The sequence below is a fragment of the Macrotis lagotis genome, chromosome 1 (assembly GCF_037893015.1).
Source record: "Macrotis lagotis isolate mMagLag1 chromosome 1, bilby.v1.9.chrom.fasta, whole genome shotgun sequence".
NCBI classification, from domain to species: Eukaryota; Metazoa; Chordata; class Mammalia; order Peramelemorphia; family Peramelidae; genus Macrotis; species Macrotis lagotis.
The window spans coordinates 253,673,283-253,689,577 of record NC_133658.1 but is presented as its reverse complement, the minus strand read 5'-3'; the positions used below and the strand labels follow the sequence as shown (position 1 = coordinate 253,689,577).

At 36.1% G+C, this 16,295-nt stretch overlaps 1 protein-coding gene across 2 annotated transcripts in view; it reads left to right on the top strand.

The window, feature by feature from the left end:
• Positions 1–16,038, top strand: part of ADNP (activity dependent neuroprotector homeobox) — a 37,405-nt gene extending 21,367 nt beyond the window's left edge. The window contains exons 2-4 of one of the 2 annotated variants that reach the window (XM_074210248.1): positions 2,269–2,441; positions 2,975–3,067; positions 4,805–16,038. In XM_074210248.1, coding sequence (XP_074066349.1) covers positions 2,352–2,441; positions 2,975–3,067; positions 4,805–7,981 — 3,360 coding nt within the window. In that variant the 5' untranslated portion in view covers positions 2,269–2,351 and the 3' untranslated portion in view covers positions 7,982–16,038. The remainder of the gene's footprint in view (positions 1–2,268; positions 2,442–2,974; positions 3,068–4,804) is intronic. The other variant, XM_074210247.1, reaches the window with a different exon arrangement.
• Positions 16,039–16,295: the final 257 nt, after the last annotated feature.

Here is a 16,295-nt window from a genome sequence, read left to right as displayed (position 1 = left end):
TTACTGCTTCATACAAGTCTTCTTTGTTTTTCTGACTTCTTCATTCATTTTTATGGCAAATAAACTCATTCTGCAGTTTGTTCAGTCATTCCCCCGGTTGATGAGTTCTCCCTTAGTTTCTGGGTTTTTTGCTACTACCTCAAAGAATTCTATATAATTTTGGTATATGTGAGATCTTTTTGACATTGACATTCTTGAGATATATGAACAGTTCATTTTACTAAATGTTTTATAATACTTTTTAAAATATTGTTATGTTCCAAATCCATACTCCCACCATCACCTACACTTTTCTATCAAAGAAATCTAGTGAATTAAATAAACTGATAAATACTTGACCAATCCTTGACAGTATGTACCTTGTTGCAAACTCAAAAGTCCATCCCTTCTGCTTAGAAAAGGGAAGTTTTGACTGATCACTGTGGGAGCTCTCACCTGTAATCTTTCCAGCCTAGTGACTCCCTGCTACTGAAGGACTGATTCATCATATTGGTGCCAGACTTAGTGCAGACACTCAATTGGTTTAGTCCACTGCAGCTTGGAACACCAAGCTCAGGTGATCTACCAGCCTCAGCCTATCTAGAAAGAGGGATTACAAGCATGTACCATCATGCTTGGTTTATTCATATTTTCTCATATCACAATGTACCATTAAATTCTTTACCACAATTTGTTTGGGCCTTCCCCAATTGATGGGTACCCACTTAATTCTAAGATGTTTGGAGTTTTTGCTGTTAAAAAGTAATGCTATGAATCAGTTGTATATAGGGCCTTCCTTGTCTCCTTGAACTCCTTGGAGCATAAGAGTAATTGATCTTTCAAGGAGGAAATTGAATCTCTGCTGCAAGAAACATCATGGAAATAAGTAGGATCTTAGCAGTCACTGTCTTGATTAGCTTCAGCTAACACATATGTTCCCAAAACTTAGATGTGTAAGGTTTTAGAAGCATTGCTATTTGTACGTATGTTACCTTCTCCCCTAGGAATTGAAGCCAGACTTGAGCAACATTTGTTGTTCCTTTGACCTCCACAGTAGTAGACAATCCTAAACAGTTCTGTTATTTTAATGGTCAGTTGGCAATGAAGGGCCATTATTTCAAAAACATCTTTTCAGAATAACTGAAGTGATGAAGTAGATTGGGGGGGGGGGGACAAGCAATTTTTTTCCCCTGAAACCTGTTAATAAATAACATGTAGGGGCGGCTAGGTGGCGCAGTGGATAAAGCACCAGCCCTGGAGTCAGGAGAACCTAGGTTCAAATCTGGTCTCAGACACTTAATAATTACCTAGCTGTGTGGCCTTGGGCAAGCCACTTAACCCCATTTGCCTTGCAAAAAAAAACCTAAAAAAAATAAATAACATGTAAATAATAGATATTGATGCTTCTCAAGTGTGCAGTTATATGTTTATTGTATTTCATGTATGGAAATATGTCCTGTAAGGCTACAGAGAACCAGATCTCCTGGAAAGGATGGGAGTTAGAAATAGAAGGGAATAGAATATTCATAATCAATAGAATTGATTCTGGAATCAATATCAGTCTAATGATTATGAATGCGAATATCAAAATGCTTATGACTGGAATTTTATTTGTACCTCCTATTATATTTATTACATATTGTTTTGTAGATTGGTTTTTGTGAACTTTGTTCTAGGCTATATACTCTTAAGCTATAAGGAACCTTGTCTTATTTATCGTTGTACCCCCCCCACAGTATCACAAAACTTTTAACATAATAGACTCTTAAATGTTTGTTCAGAAATGAATATTTTATGTGATGAATATATATGTGTATATGCACATGTGTAACACATATGAATTGTTCATCCAAGTACTTTGGAGAGATACTCTTAAGAATTCATTTTGATAATGTAGAGAAAATCTGATAAAATTGTTTCCTCTTATCAGCAAAATCTAGTCTATAGACCAGAACTCTATTGGTCAGCATCCACAGATGTTCCTTTCATCAAAGAGTCAGCCATATTTAGTTCCATAAAATACTCTCCTATTTTTAATAAAATATGAATCTCTAAAGGAACACTATTCTGCCGATGTTTTCAAAGGGCAGTCTTTCTGTTTTCAGTAAGTTGATGTACTACCTTCTATTATGGAACTTAAATTTGAGGTCTAACCACATCAAGTAAATATACAAAATTGTAAGATCTGAAGTGTGATAGAGAACTGACAGGTAAAAAGAACTGTAATGAAAAATGCTTTATATTTGTGCATTGATTATGACATAAGATTTCTGACAATTCCCTTGATAGCTCACGGACTTTGTTTGGAAAAATCTGGTTGAAAAAGAATATTATACCATCAATTTAAGAAATGGCTAAACAAGTTATGGTATATGAATGTAAAGGAATATCACTGTGCCATAAGGAACCACAAATATCAAGATTTCAGAGAATATGGGAACACGTATACTATACAGAGTGAAGTAAGCAGAACCAGAGAAAACAATAACATATTGACAAGATTGTAAATAGAAAACAAAAATGCAACCACACTGTAATTTTAACAACAAACTTGGCCCCAAAGATGAGTTGATAAAGCATACCTCTCTCCCTTTTTTGCAAAGGAGGAGAGAAAGATGTTTTGAATATTGCTTTTACTGTAAGTCAGCCTCAATGCTTTGATTTGTGTTACTGAACTGCATTTTACTTTTTAACAAAGATTTGCTCCCAGATCAAGGTGAGAGGTAGAAAGATTCAGAAATAAAAATGACATAAAAATAAAAGATCAGTAAAAGCAAAATTATAGAATGTTTATGAAATTGTGGGCCTTTTCAGAATTTCTACTTGAGCTGTAGAATCAGTAATTTTTTTTCCCCTGTGCTATTACTCTTTGAAAAACAATGATATCTTATACCTTTGCCTATGTCCTTTTATAAGTAATTGGCCCTATATAAGGTTCTGGTCACTAATAATACTACTGGCAATTGTTTCTTTACACTTTGTTTCCCTCTTGCAGGATTTTAAACAGTTTGAACCTAATGACTTTTATTTGAAAAACACTACATGGGAGGATGTAGGATTATGGGACCCTTCACTTACAAAAAACCAGGTAAAGTAAAACTATATTTCCTGTTTTCCAAGTCGGGGAGGAATATTGAATGGGTTTTGTCATCATCCTCATCAATAAACAGATATAGACAGTGAAGAACAGAAAATTTATTTTTAATAAACTGAAATATTTCATTTGTTATTTATTGATGGTTTCTAGCTTCAAAGTATTTATAGGAAAAACCCTGTTGATACAAAATATGGAAAAACCATTTTATTTATAGTTCATATCCTTGCATTTCTTTGAAATTTGAAAGGGGATTTTTGACTCTTCTCTGCCACATAAGTATTCCTTGTTTCCATTACTTTGTGACTCTCAACTTATGTGCTAACACATAGGGAAGCAAATGTCTAAACGAGAGAATTTAAAGTGATGATTCCTCCTTATTGAGATGCTGTTTATTTTATAGCATAATTGGAAAGAAACTTACTATAACCTCCTTACTTGAGATATAGTGGTATTAGCTCTGAATGTCATATTAATAATCCAGGCAAGAGTGGAAATTACCTGAGGATATTAAAATATGAAAGAATTCTAACATAATTTTCTATGTCCTCTTTTGGGCATGATTTATGATCTCAGTCATGTATCTTTTCATTAGAGGAAGGTTTCACTTTGGCAGAGAAAATGTGCTAATTTCTTTGATAATATGTGTAGATCTGAAGGTAGCAAAATCTCTCCAAGTATATGGGATTTTTTGTTGTTGTTTTTTTTAATCCTCAGCAAAGGAATTGTTAGCTACACAAGTGTTAACAACGAAAATTCTAAGTTTGACTCACTTTCCTGTGTAATTTCAGTATACTTTGAAGCATTGTTGTCTTTAGCACCACTCTCAGCAGTTTGTGAGAAGTTTTTAACCTCCTTAGTTTGAATCAAGCAGCTATCACTTCATTAGTTCTTCTGATTGTACAACTTCTACTTTGAAAGGAACATCAAAGATTTGAAGGAAAGACAACTCTTCAAACTTTTTTCCTTAAATATGCAATGAGTCTTGAAATATCCCTTCCATCACAAAGAGGGAGTAGTTGGTTTTTTGTTTGTTTTGTAAGATGTAGTTTTCTATGAATTATACTCCATGATGGCAGTCATAAAGTGTGCAATTCTTTTTTATCTTTCTGTAGTTATCTAATTGCACAAAAATATTGTATAGTAATCTGTAGCCCTACTACTTGGGTCACTAAAATGAAGATAATTTCACTCTTACTTTTTTTTTCACAACTCATTGCAAAGTTTTTGTTCTATTAATTTACCTCTGGTTTGAGTATAAGAAAATTAAGAAATCTGAATGCTCTCATCCAAACTTACTTAAAAGAAGTACTATAGCAATGAAAAAGTGATTATTTTTTAACCTGATTAATTTAATTCCATGGAACACCAAATGAAGTGAGTTGAAAATTAATTTTAAATTTTCTTTTTAAACTTCCAGATTTTGATTTAAGGAATATTTTCAGTTGCACCGAAAAGGCATGAATATAAATAATTCTGAATACCTAAAAATGCCACTGGGTGAAGTAAGCATAATCAGGAAAACAACATGAGTTCCTTTGGCTTGAGGACATTTTAAGTGCATACCATTGTACCTCCAGCTTAAAAGAGCATTTTTTTGGTGGCTTTATTGAAGTAATGAAGGAATAGACTAGAAACCCTTTAAAACTGTTTTTCTATGTCCTTTTTGTTTCATAAATGTCATTTGATCAAGCATTCCCATATCCTAATCTTTTGTTTTCTTTCTTTAAGGACTATCGGACAAAACCCTTTTGCTGTAGTGCTTGTCCATTTTCCTCAAAATTCTTTTCGGCCTACAAAAGTCATTTCCGGAATGTTCATAGTGAAGACTTTGAAAATAGGATTCTCCTTAATTGTCCCTACTGTACTTTCAATGCGGACAAAAAGACTTTGGAAACGCACATTAAAATATTTCATGCTCCAAATGCCAGTGCACCAAGTGGCAGCATCAGCACTTTTAAAGATAAAAACAAACATGATAGCCTTAAACCTAAGCAGGCTGACAGTGTAGAGCAAGCTGTTTATTACTGTAAGAAGTGCACTTACCGAGACCCTCTGTATGAAGTAGTTAGAAAGCACATATACAGGGAACATTTTCAACATGTTGCAGCACCTTACATAGCAAAGGCAGGTGAAAAGTCACTTAATGGTGCAGTCCCATTAAGTTCAAATACTCGAGAGGAGGGAAGTATTCACTGCAAACGATGCCTTTTTATGCCGAAATCCTATGAAGCTTTAGTACAACATGTTATTGAAGATCATGAACGTATAGGCTATCAGGTGACAGCAATGATAGGGCATACCAATGTAGTGGTTCCAAGATCCAAACCATTGATGCTAATTGCTCCAAAACCACAGGAGAAAAAGCCTATGGGACTCCCACAAAGAGTTGGTTCCCTTGCCTCTGGAAATGTCCGATCTCTTCCATCACAGCAGATAGTGAATCGACTCACTATACCAAAGCCTAATTTAAATTCTACTGGAGTCAATATGATGTCTAATGTCCATCTCCAACAGAATAATTATGGAGTCAAATCAGTAGCCCAGAGTTATGGTGTTGGTCAGTCAGTGAGACTAGGTTTAAGTGGTAATGCACCTGTTTCCATTCCTCAGCAGTCTCAGTCAATGAAACAATTACTGCCGAGTGGGAATGGGAGATCTTACGGTCTTGGCTCAGAGCAGAGGTCACAGGCACCAGCAAGATATTCGCTTCAGTCTGCCAATTCATCTTCCCTTTCATCAAGTCAATTGAAGTCATCCTCCCTTTCTCAGTCTCAATCAGCCTCTAGAGTATTAGGTCAGTCCAGTTCGAAACCTGCTGCTGCTGCTGCCGCTGCCGCCGCCGCTGCTGCTGCCGCTGCTGCCGCTGCTGCTGCCACAGGCCCTTCTGCAGCAACCAATACTTCATCGACACAAAAGTGGAAAATTTGTACAATTTGTAACGAGCTATTCCCTGAAAACGTCTACAGTGTTCACTTTGAAAAGGAGCATAAGGCAGAGAAGGTGCCTGCAGTTGCTAACTACATAATGAAAATACACAATTTCACTAGTAAATGTCTATATTGTAATCGCTATTTGCCCACTGATACTTTGCTTAACCATATGTTAATCCATGGTCTCTCTTGTCCATATTGCCGTTCAACTTTTAATGATGTTGAAAAGATGGCTGCTCATATGCGAATGGTTCATGTTGATGAAGAAATGGGACCCAAAACTGATTCCACTTTAAGCTTTGATTTGACATTGCAACAGGGTAGTCACACTAACATACATCTACTTGTAACCACGTACAACCTGAGAGATGCCCCGGCTGAATCTGTAGCTTATCATGCCCAGAATAATCCCCCAGTACCCCCAAAGCCACAGCCAAAAGTTCAGGAAAAGGCAGATGTCCCTATTAAAAGCTCACCTCAAGCTGCAGTACCCTATAAAAAAGATGTAGGTAAAACACTTTGTCCTCTGTGCTTTTCAATCCTGAAAGGACCCATCTCTGATGCACTTGCACATCATTTACGGGAGAGGCATCAAGTTATTCAGACAGTTCATCCAGTTGAGAAAAAGCTCACTTACAAATGCATCCATTGCCTTGGTGTATACACTAGTAACATGACAGCCTCAACAATCACACTGCATCTGGTTCACTGCAGAGGCGTTGGTAAGACCCAAAATGGCCAAGATAAAACAAATGCTCCCTCTCGGCTCAATCAGTCTCCAGGGCTGGCACCCGTGAAACGTACTTATGAGAACATAGAATTTAATTTACTGAAAAAGAGAAAGTTGGATGATGAGGTAGATACACCTTCCATCTTTGAAGAGAAACCTGAAGAGCCAGTTGTCTTAGCTTTAGACCCCAAAGGTCATGAAGATGATTCTTATGAAGCAAGAAAAACATTTCTTACAAAATATTTCAACAAACAGCCCTATCCCACTAGAAGAGAAATTGAAAAATTGGCTGCCAGTTTATGGTTATGGAAGAGTGACATTGCTTCTCATTTCAGTAATAAAAGGAAGAAATGTGTCAGAGATTGTGAAAAGTACAAACCTGGTGTTTTACTGGGTTTTAACATGAAAGAACTAAATAAAGTTAAACATGAAATGGATTTTGATGCTGAGTGGTTATTTGAAAATCATGATGAAAAGAATTCTAGAGTTAATGCTAGTAAGACTGTTGACAAAAAATTAAATCTTGGGAAGGAAGACGACAGTTCCTCAGATGGTTTTGAAAATTTAGAAGAAGAATCCAATGGAAGTGGTAGTCCTTTTGATGCAACTTTTGATGTTGAACATAAAATTCCTAATGATAGCATAATAGAGAACCCAGAAGAAAGCATTACCAAAATAACTACCGGGGACACTTTAGAATCTGAAGATAAGATAGACCAAAAAGATGAGGAAGATTCAAAATATGGAGATACTCATTCTACAGAGGAACCAACAAAACTAATACATGATGGCTCTGATAGTGATGTTGATCAAGATGACGCTGTTGAGTGGAAAGATGGCCCTTCTCCATGTGAAAGTGGGCCTGGTTCTCAACAGGTATCTGACTTTGAAGACAATGCATGTGAAATGAAACCCGGAGCATGGACTGATGAATCATCCCAGAGTGAAGATGCGGGAAGCAGTAAACCAGTTGCTGAAACAAAAGGTGCATCAGAAAGTGATGAAGAGCAGTTGAAATGGAAGAATAGTTCCTATGGAAAAGTAGAAGAATTTTGGTCCAAGGACCAGTCACAGTGGAAAAATACATCTGAAAATGAAGAGAGTTTGTCCAATGCTCAGATGGAATGGCAAAATAGCACAATTGACAGTGAGGATGGAGAACAATTTGATAATATGACTGATGGTGTTGCAGAACCAATACATAGCAGCTTAACTGGTGTAGAGCTGAGTAGCCAACAAGCATAAAACTGCCCTATTTCCTAAGCATTGGTGGTAGGCTGTAATCTGTAACTGTTGGATCTTTGCATTTCAGTATGACTGCTAAGCTTAATTCAACTGGTACTGCCTTTTGAGTGCTAAGTCAACTGACTTCATTGGTTGATGTGTGGCCACTCCTATCCAGTGGTTATTTCTGAGTATGCTGTTGGCTAATCCTTGCTTTCGAATCTGCTGTGGCAAGCACAGTAACTTAATGTGAAAAACCAATATGCTGGTGGCTCCGGAATGCACATGAGGAAAAGCAGAGATTTATTTTATCTGCATTCTCAACATTTATTTCACTCTGTATATGTTCAGTTGTATGTCCTTTTAAACCATTACCTTTATTCACATGGTAGTATAGGTCCAACATATGAGCTACCAGTTAAATGTGTATAGTAGACTCTGGGGAAAATTGATTTTTTTTTTCATTTATTCATTCTGAATAGTTAAAATATGTATATTTGTACAGTCTTTTAGATCTATTCAAGTGACGCTTATGATATTGTTCTTGTGTACCCATCATAGATTTGTTTCTCTTTTTTAGTGTTGCCCTGCTGTGTAATAAACGCTGTATCTAGTTTATCTAGCAAAAGCTTGAACCTGCTATAGTATGAACTTTTGACAGACTTAGTTTTTGCACATAATCTTGTACAATCTCAAGCCAGAGGCCAGCAACATTAAAAAAATATATCTGGACTCTATTGTATTATAGAATTTTCTTGTTCTGAATATCCTCAAAATTACAGCCAACAAACTGATATTTCAGATCCATTTTCTGAAATCTTTTAAGCTAAAATCACATGCAAGAAACAAGTTTGCAGCTAATTTTGACACCTTTTAGAACTGTATAAAAGTGTATTGTGTTGAGGCAGCAAACAAACTTGAGTGCTGCATTTTGGATATTTAGTTTTATCTTTAGTTACACACCAACATGGTGTATTCATTTATACCATCTAATATATGACACACTGTTGTAGTATGTATAATTTTGTGATCTTTATTTCCCTTTGTATTCATTTTAAGCATCTAAATAAATTGCTGTATTGTGCTTAAATGTAAACATTGGCTTTATTACAAATACCAGTGCTTTGTACATTTATACTTTGTGACATTGGAAACCACAGAACCAAGTTATCACACAAGCATTTGTAACTACCAGCACCTTGGCCTGCCATTTGTGGAAGATGGTATTGATGATCTTGCAGATTTACAGATTCCTCCTGCAAATCCTTCTATTACTCTTTTATTGCTGTGATGAAATTCCTTGGGAAGTTTATTTTTTGTCAAGCAGCAAGGCTGCCTTTGTGAAACTCCCTAATAAAGAGGTATGAACACAAGTTGGGAATAACTCAACCTGTAGACAGAATCTTAGTTCTTTAGTGTTCTGTCATCCCTTAAGTGTATGCAAAGTAGGAACATTATTATTAAGTGAATTTTATAATTTTGGAATAGCTCAAATTACAGTTTGGGGGTTGAGGCAACAAGTCATAGTGGGAAGATACACCAGATTATAATTTCAGCCCCATAGCTGACTTGTGACCTGAAATCAAGTTGCCTTGTCTCCCTGGGCAATGGTTTTCTTGGTCTAAAACATAAAGAGAAACTAAAGGTTGTTTCCAGCTGTAATGTTCTATGATTTTACAGTTTTTGTTTGATCAGTGTCCAAAAAAATTGCATGTCAATCTAAAAGTAGATGTTTTGTCTATTAAAGTTTAGGGAGAAACAGTGTTTAAAGGATCCATAATTGTCAGTTTGGATACTTCCTCCACCAATACATATCATAACCCCTCTATAATTTTGTCATCAGCAATAACTGTAACCAAAAATTTTTGTCATTTGGTGATGAGCCTCTTTTAACTTAAGCTCAGCTGGTTCTCCAGCATAGTCCATCACTTGATCTACATAGGAAGCTATTCCAAGCCAGTAGGGTCTGCCAGAACTTGTCTTTTGAAATTGGCAGAGGCTTCAAGAAAGCAATCTAAGTAGGAAACATTGAGGAGAAAACATGTTGCACCAAAAGAGTGGATTACCTTCAGATAAGCCTAGGTTCTGAAGATTACCACCACCACTCGGAATTTTCTCTTGGAATGTACAAGTTAGTTTGAGCCAGGAGAATATGAACAATGGGGAAGATTTGAGATGGCTTCACAGAGGATGAGCTGAGTTGAAAGGTGAAATCAAGAAGGAACATTCTGGTTTGAGAAGGTTTTGCAACTATCTAGGCTGGAGTTCAGGTAATAGATAATAATCCAGTTTGTCTAAAATTAGAGCAAGTAACATGAAATGAGGCTGGAAGTGTGGGTCTCTGGAGCCAGATGTTTGAGAGTCCCAAAAATGTTGGCAGAAAGAGTGCATTTTTGAAAATAAAGCTTAACTTTCTGTGTTAGCATTCCCACCTTTAATCTAATTTTTGTAATACTTTACATTCTCAATTATAGAATGACTGGTTTTGTTTTTGAAATAAAAGGCATAGCATTCTGTCACCCTGATAAATGGAGGAAATCTTGAGAATTAAAGTTCTCTAAGCCTTTTTGAAATATGTATAAGGCAAAAAGATATTCCTTATTATCTTATTCACTCAACTTTTATTGCTGACCTTAATATCAATTTCTTGAAATGATTTCTGGTCTGAAAACTGGCTGAGATTTACCTGTTCTGTACAGCAGTCATGTTTTTTTATACAAAATTTGACTAAAACAACTTTTATAATTTCCCCAATATTGTTGGCTGGGAGTGTTTTTAGAGGAAGCTCTGGATAAGGAAGTGTATATATTCAGTCAGTTCTGCCTTTGTACAACCTTTGGAATAGAGGGTGAAGTAATTGTGTCATATAGAAGAGATTCTTTGAGATGATTTTAAAGACTGGATTCTGGACCATTTGAGTCTGTAAAAAAAAAATCTCCCTATCTTATTTGAATACATGAAAACCAGGGGCAGCTAGGTGGCGAAGTAGATTAAGCACCAGCCCTGGAGTCAGAGTTCAAATCCAGTCACAGACACTTAATAATTACCTAGCTGTGTGGCCTTGGGTAAGCCACTTAACCCCATTTGCCTTGAAAAAACCTTAAAAAAAAAGGACATATGAAAACCTCTTTGTTGAATATTGTTAGCACCTACTATTCAATGGCCCCTAGTCTCATTTTCTCCATCGGATGGTCAAAAAAAATCACAAAATCTTGACCAGAGCTGATAACATATTTTGATAGTAAAAATGCCTAGCAGTTGTGAAATGAAGGAAAGGGAATATGTTTGGAATCAAAGATCTAGATTTGAATATTACTTCTGCCTATTAAATGTGTAACCCTGGGCAAACCACCTCTTTTCTCAGCAAAATGAAGGCATTGGACAATCTTTTATGGAACAACAAAATATGTTATAAAGAGATGTGTGGAGATCCTGATTTTGCCACTAGCTATATGATCTGTGGAAGGACCTTTGCTTCTGTGATTTCTTCTCTAAAAAATGAGAACATTGGTGTCTATCCCTATTCCATCTCTAAAATTCTTTCACTTGCTTGACCTTTGTAATTCTTGGCCTCCATCAGTTGTTTTTTTTCCTAATTATATTGAGCTAAGATAGCTTTAGCCTTTTTGAGCAAAAACCTTAGATATAAAAGTTGGGATGGGAAGGGAAGAAAACCTTAAGGAAGGAGTTTTGCAGTTGAACTGCAATATGTCCCTTTATTAATAGTCATGAGAAAAGCAAAATAATTACCCTAAGCTTGTACTATCCCCTTTAAATTGGATCAACATCTTTCAGTAACTAAAACATCAAAAACTTGCTCCTAGAAATGAAAGGTTTTTTTCCCACATTATTTAGTAGGATTTACACTTAAAGTGGTATAAACACTACACTTGCCGTCTCCGAGTCTGTAGCAGAATGTGACAGCTGTGTATGTTGAACAGCCATCTGGGAGGCTAAGAATTGAAAGCAAATTCTGCCTCAGACTTTGCTGTAAAGAAGGAAGGATGAGACCTGACTTGCCTGTTTCTCTGTTTTTTCAGCCTGTTCATAAAGCTGCCTGTGGGGAAAATGACTAGACTAATCTAAAGACTCTTAGCTCCCTGGAGAAGGAACCAGTGGGCATTGCACTAAAATCAACCTCTCCTGCCTTTTTCACCAAGCAATGAGGATCTTTCTGGCTCTGATGTGTAGGAAATGGATAAGAATCATGCCTCTCCTTTAATTGAGGCAAGTATGATATGACATCAGATATTAGGAAGTATCTCATGGGGAGGGATAGAGTAGACTTAGTCTGTTTTGCCATAGTAGGTCAAACTAGGATCAACTTCATAGAAGCAGATATAGTAAGAAAATAAAATTAACCTTTCTCCATCATAGTTTCAGTATATCACGGATTGGCATAAGAAATTAAATGGTAATATTTTGGGAGTTTTGCAGAAGCTACAGTTAATCTGTGAAGACCAGCAAACCATACAGGAAAAGCTTAGAAACTCAGAAATTCACAAAATATGTGAGTAGTATTGTGTAATAACAACTCAAATTTTACAATAAGGTACTGTAAACATCTCATAAAAGAAAAGTTTACTTTTCTGATAAAAAAAAAGGGAGCACCAAAAATTTACATGGATTTTTCCAGATCATGGGAGTGCTGTTCCCTTAATCCACTGAAATGTATAGGGGTTGAGTGTACTCTATACCTACCAGAGCTAATTGTAATGTATTCTTCCTCTTCCTAAATGTAAAGAACTTCCACTGGAGAATGACCACAGAATGGCCATTATGTTGTAACAAATCATGTCTGTGTACAGATGGGAAAATTGGTCTCAGGGGCCCCTTCCAGTGCAAATTCTGTGATTCCAAATTTCCTTCCCCTTTCTGACCTTTATTTTTTTCTCTTTAAAAAATAGGAGTTGAACTGGAATATTTTTTAATTTTTTAAGTCTCTTCAGTTCTAAATCTATAATCCAATGAATGTGAAGAGGTAAGCTCTATTTCACCAATTGATTAAGTACTTTATGTAAGACTTTGTTGTTAGTGTCAGATACAAAAATGGAATAGTGCCTTGCCCTCAGGTATCTTAGAATCTAATGGGAGATATAAGACGCAGGAATAAGTGTTAATGCAGAATGTGATAAAGGAAAAGTCTATAAGAAATATGAGGAAGGAAGGAAAGATCACTGTTAGATTTCAGATTTAGAATTGATAGGACCCTTAGCAATTATGGAAGGCATTGGCAGCTCAGGTAGGTCTTGAAGGATTTCAACAAGAAGAGATAAAGTGAGTACATCATCAACATGAAGGAATGACAGTGAAGTATGTGTGAGTTTTTGGAGTCAAATCACTGGAAAAAGATTGAAATTAGATGTGGGTGTCCTTTAATGCTAGTCTAAGAAGTCCATAGTTTAATGTTACAAAAAGTTTTTGGGTAGGGAGGGCAGCTTATGAAATTAAAGCACTTGATTTCAGTGTTAAAGTAAGCCCTATTTAAACAAAAATAATTTTTAAATTTACTGTTTCACATTCAAGAATAGTGGGCCAGATTTAAACACCATTTCTTTATACACGGAGATGTAACCTCTGAGCAGTGTTAGGATTACTGATTACAGAATACTGCTTGTCTATCTAAATTAATAGTTTAGTTTACTCTGGCTGTAATATATTGCTGTGTCCACAAGGTAATCATTCTTGAATGGAAGAGAACTCTGCTTTGTCGATCATTCAACAAATACTAAGTGCTCTACTCCCAACTTTAGGCACTAGAGATACAAGAATAAAGGATGAAACAATCCCTTCTTGCAAGGGGCTTGGGAAAATTTTTCCTTGGCATATAATAGACCTAAAAGGGACCTCAAAGGCCATTTAATGCAGCCACTGGATGATGATGAGAAAATTGAGACCTATGGAGGTCTAAGTGACACCCATCAGTGGTGAAAGCTGAGTACTTTGATTCCAGAGATGGGGTTCTTTCCTCTATGCTACACTGCCTCCTTTTAGAGTCTTATCCAACTTTGAGATCTTATGTTGATGAGCCTTTGATTCTTAAATTATCTGATGGAATGATTAACTCAGCAATCAATCTTGTCTTAATTTCTGGAGAGTTTTTCTGTGAAAAAAAGAATTCTTCCTAGCCCTCATTAGGAACCATCTCTGACTGAGAAACAACTCCTGGCAACCAAAACAAAAAAAAAATGGTAATCCCAAATTTAAAAGAAACAATATGATAAAAAAATGTATTCACTCTTTACTGTGTACAGAGTATTATACTAAATGTTGGGGAGATACATAGGTTAAATAAGACATAAGCACTGCCCTGAAGAAACTTTTATCCTAGTAATAAATACAATATTTCATTAAATTTAATAGGGTACAGAACAAAATGTTAAATGAATACTGAGGAAGAAAATTCAAGGGAGTTTTTAGGGAGGTGATGGCATTTTATCTGGCTTGTGAAAGTCAGTAAAGTAATATACTAGAAGAAGTTTTGGCATGTATAAAATTAAAGGTTAAGGATGGTTTGGGATTGAATCCTTGAGTGAGGAAATTGTGTACCTTACAAGGATAACCTAAGGATGTGTGCAGTTAGGTCAGATGAATGTTTCTTCTCAGAAACAGAACCAGGTTATTTGGTCAAGAGGGGTTAGAGGATGATAATTTTCTTTTTTCTTTTTTTTTTTTTTGAGGTTTTTGCAAGGCAATGGAGTTAAGTGGCTTGCCTAAGGCCACACGGCTAGGTAATTATTAAGTGTCTAAGACCGGATTTGAACCCAGGTACTCCTAAATCCAGGGCCGGTGCTTTATCCACTGCGCCACCTAGCCGCCCCCAGATGATGATAATTTTCTACGAAAATTTTCTCTTGTCCATGCCCATACTGCAAAAACTAGCCTCAAGGAAAAATGAGGCTTTGATATTGTGAGGAAGGAAAGATCACCAGACTAACACAGCTCACAATGCTCTTCTTTTTCTAATCTCATTCTGACCTCTCCTACTTCCAAATGCTCACATAGGCTATCCCTGACATGTAGAACATTCTCTGTCATCCTCACTTGCTGAAATCATTCTCTTTCTTGAAGAAACAACCTACTTTGTCCAAGAAACCTTTCCTAACCTCTCATCCCAACCTGAAAGAGCTCCCTTCCCTAGGGTAGAGTCTCCCCCACCCCCCAACACTCCTGAGTGCTACCTGAACCAGATTGAAATATAATTAGGAAATATTTAACAAAATAAAAATGTAATAGAATATAGGTACTGTTAATATGATTTTCTGAGATAATATGTGGCAGGTAGGTATCCTTATTTAAAGTCTCATGCCTTCTCCCTCCCACCCTGTTTCCATATGTGAGTTCAATATTACTGCCCTAGGGCATTTGATTTCTCCTTTGCCCTATTTGACTATGTATATTTAATATTATTGCTTTGTGTTTAAATGGTCTATATAGTTTCAGAGGCAAAATTTCCTAACAATTATTTAGACCAGTTCAGAAGTGAAATGGAGTTCATCAAGAGGTAGTGAGTTACCTCTCATTAGAAGTCTAAAAGCGACATCTGAATAATCACTTATCAAGTGTATTATTAAAGTGATTCTTTTTTAGTTTATGTGTTGGACTAGATGATTATTGAAGCTTCTTGCAGAAATTCTTTGATTCTGTTCTAACATGTGGAGCCCTCCACACATGGCCCTCACCCCAGAAGAGCTGTCCCAGTTTTGAGGCACTCTCTTAGTACAGCACCCACTCAAAACCATAGCTCACAAATCCGCAGTGATGTTTATTTTTATCAGCCAGCCAGATGACACATTAATTCAAACAAAAGACATTTAGTCAAATAGCATAGCAAAATGTCAAGAAAACATTTCCCTTCAGCATATATATATGTATATATATGTATATATATATATATAGATATAGATACACACACACACACATATGGGGTTAATTCGCCTACAAGTTACCATACTGGCATTTACATGCAGGCTAACATGACTAGAGAATAAAAGAGGGAACACACAAAAGGTATACATGGGACTATTAAGAAGGCATATATAACATGTGGCCAAGACACCCCAAATCACTAATACTACTCTCTTAGAATATACATATATATATATATATATATATATATATATATATTATGTTCTTTACTAGGCATCTCATCACTTCTTATTACATTGTCTCTACCAAATATCTTTATTTGATGTTATCTCTATACCAGTCATATCTTTCTGTTCTGATGTCTCATCAAAGCTGTTTGATGGGTCATTGATTTGCTCTCTACTACCGCTGAATTGGAGGGAGTGAAGGAAAAAAGAAAGGGAAAGAAAAAAATAACAGCTTTTAT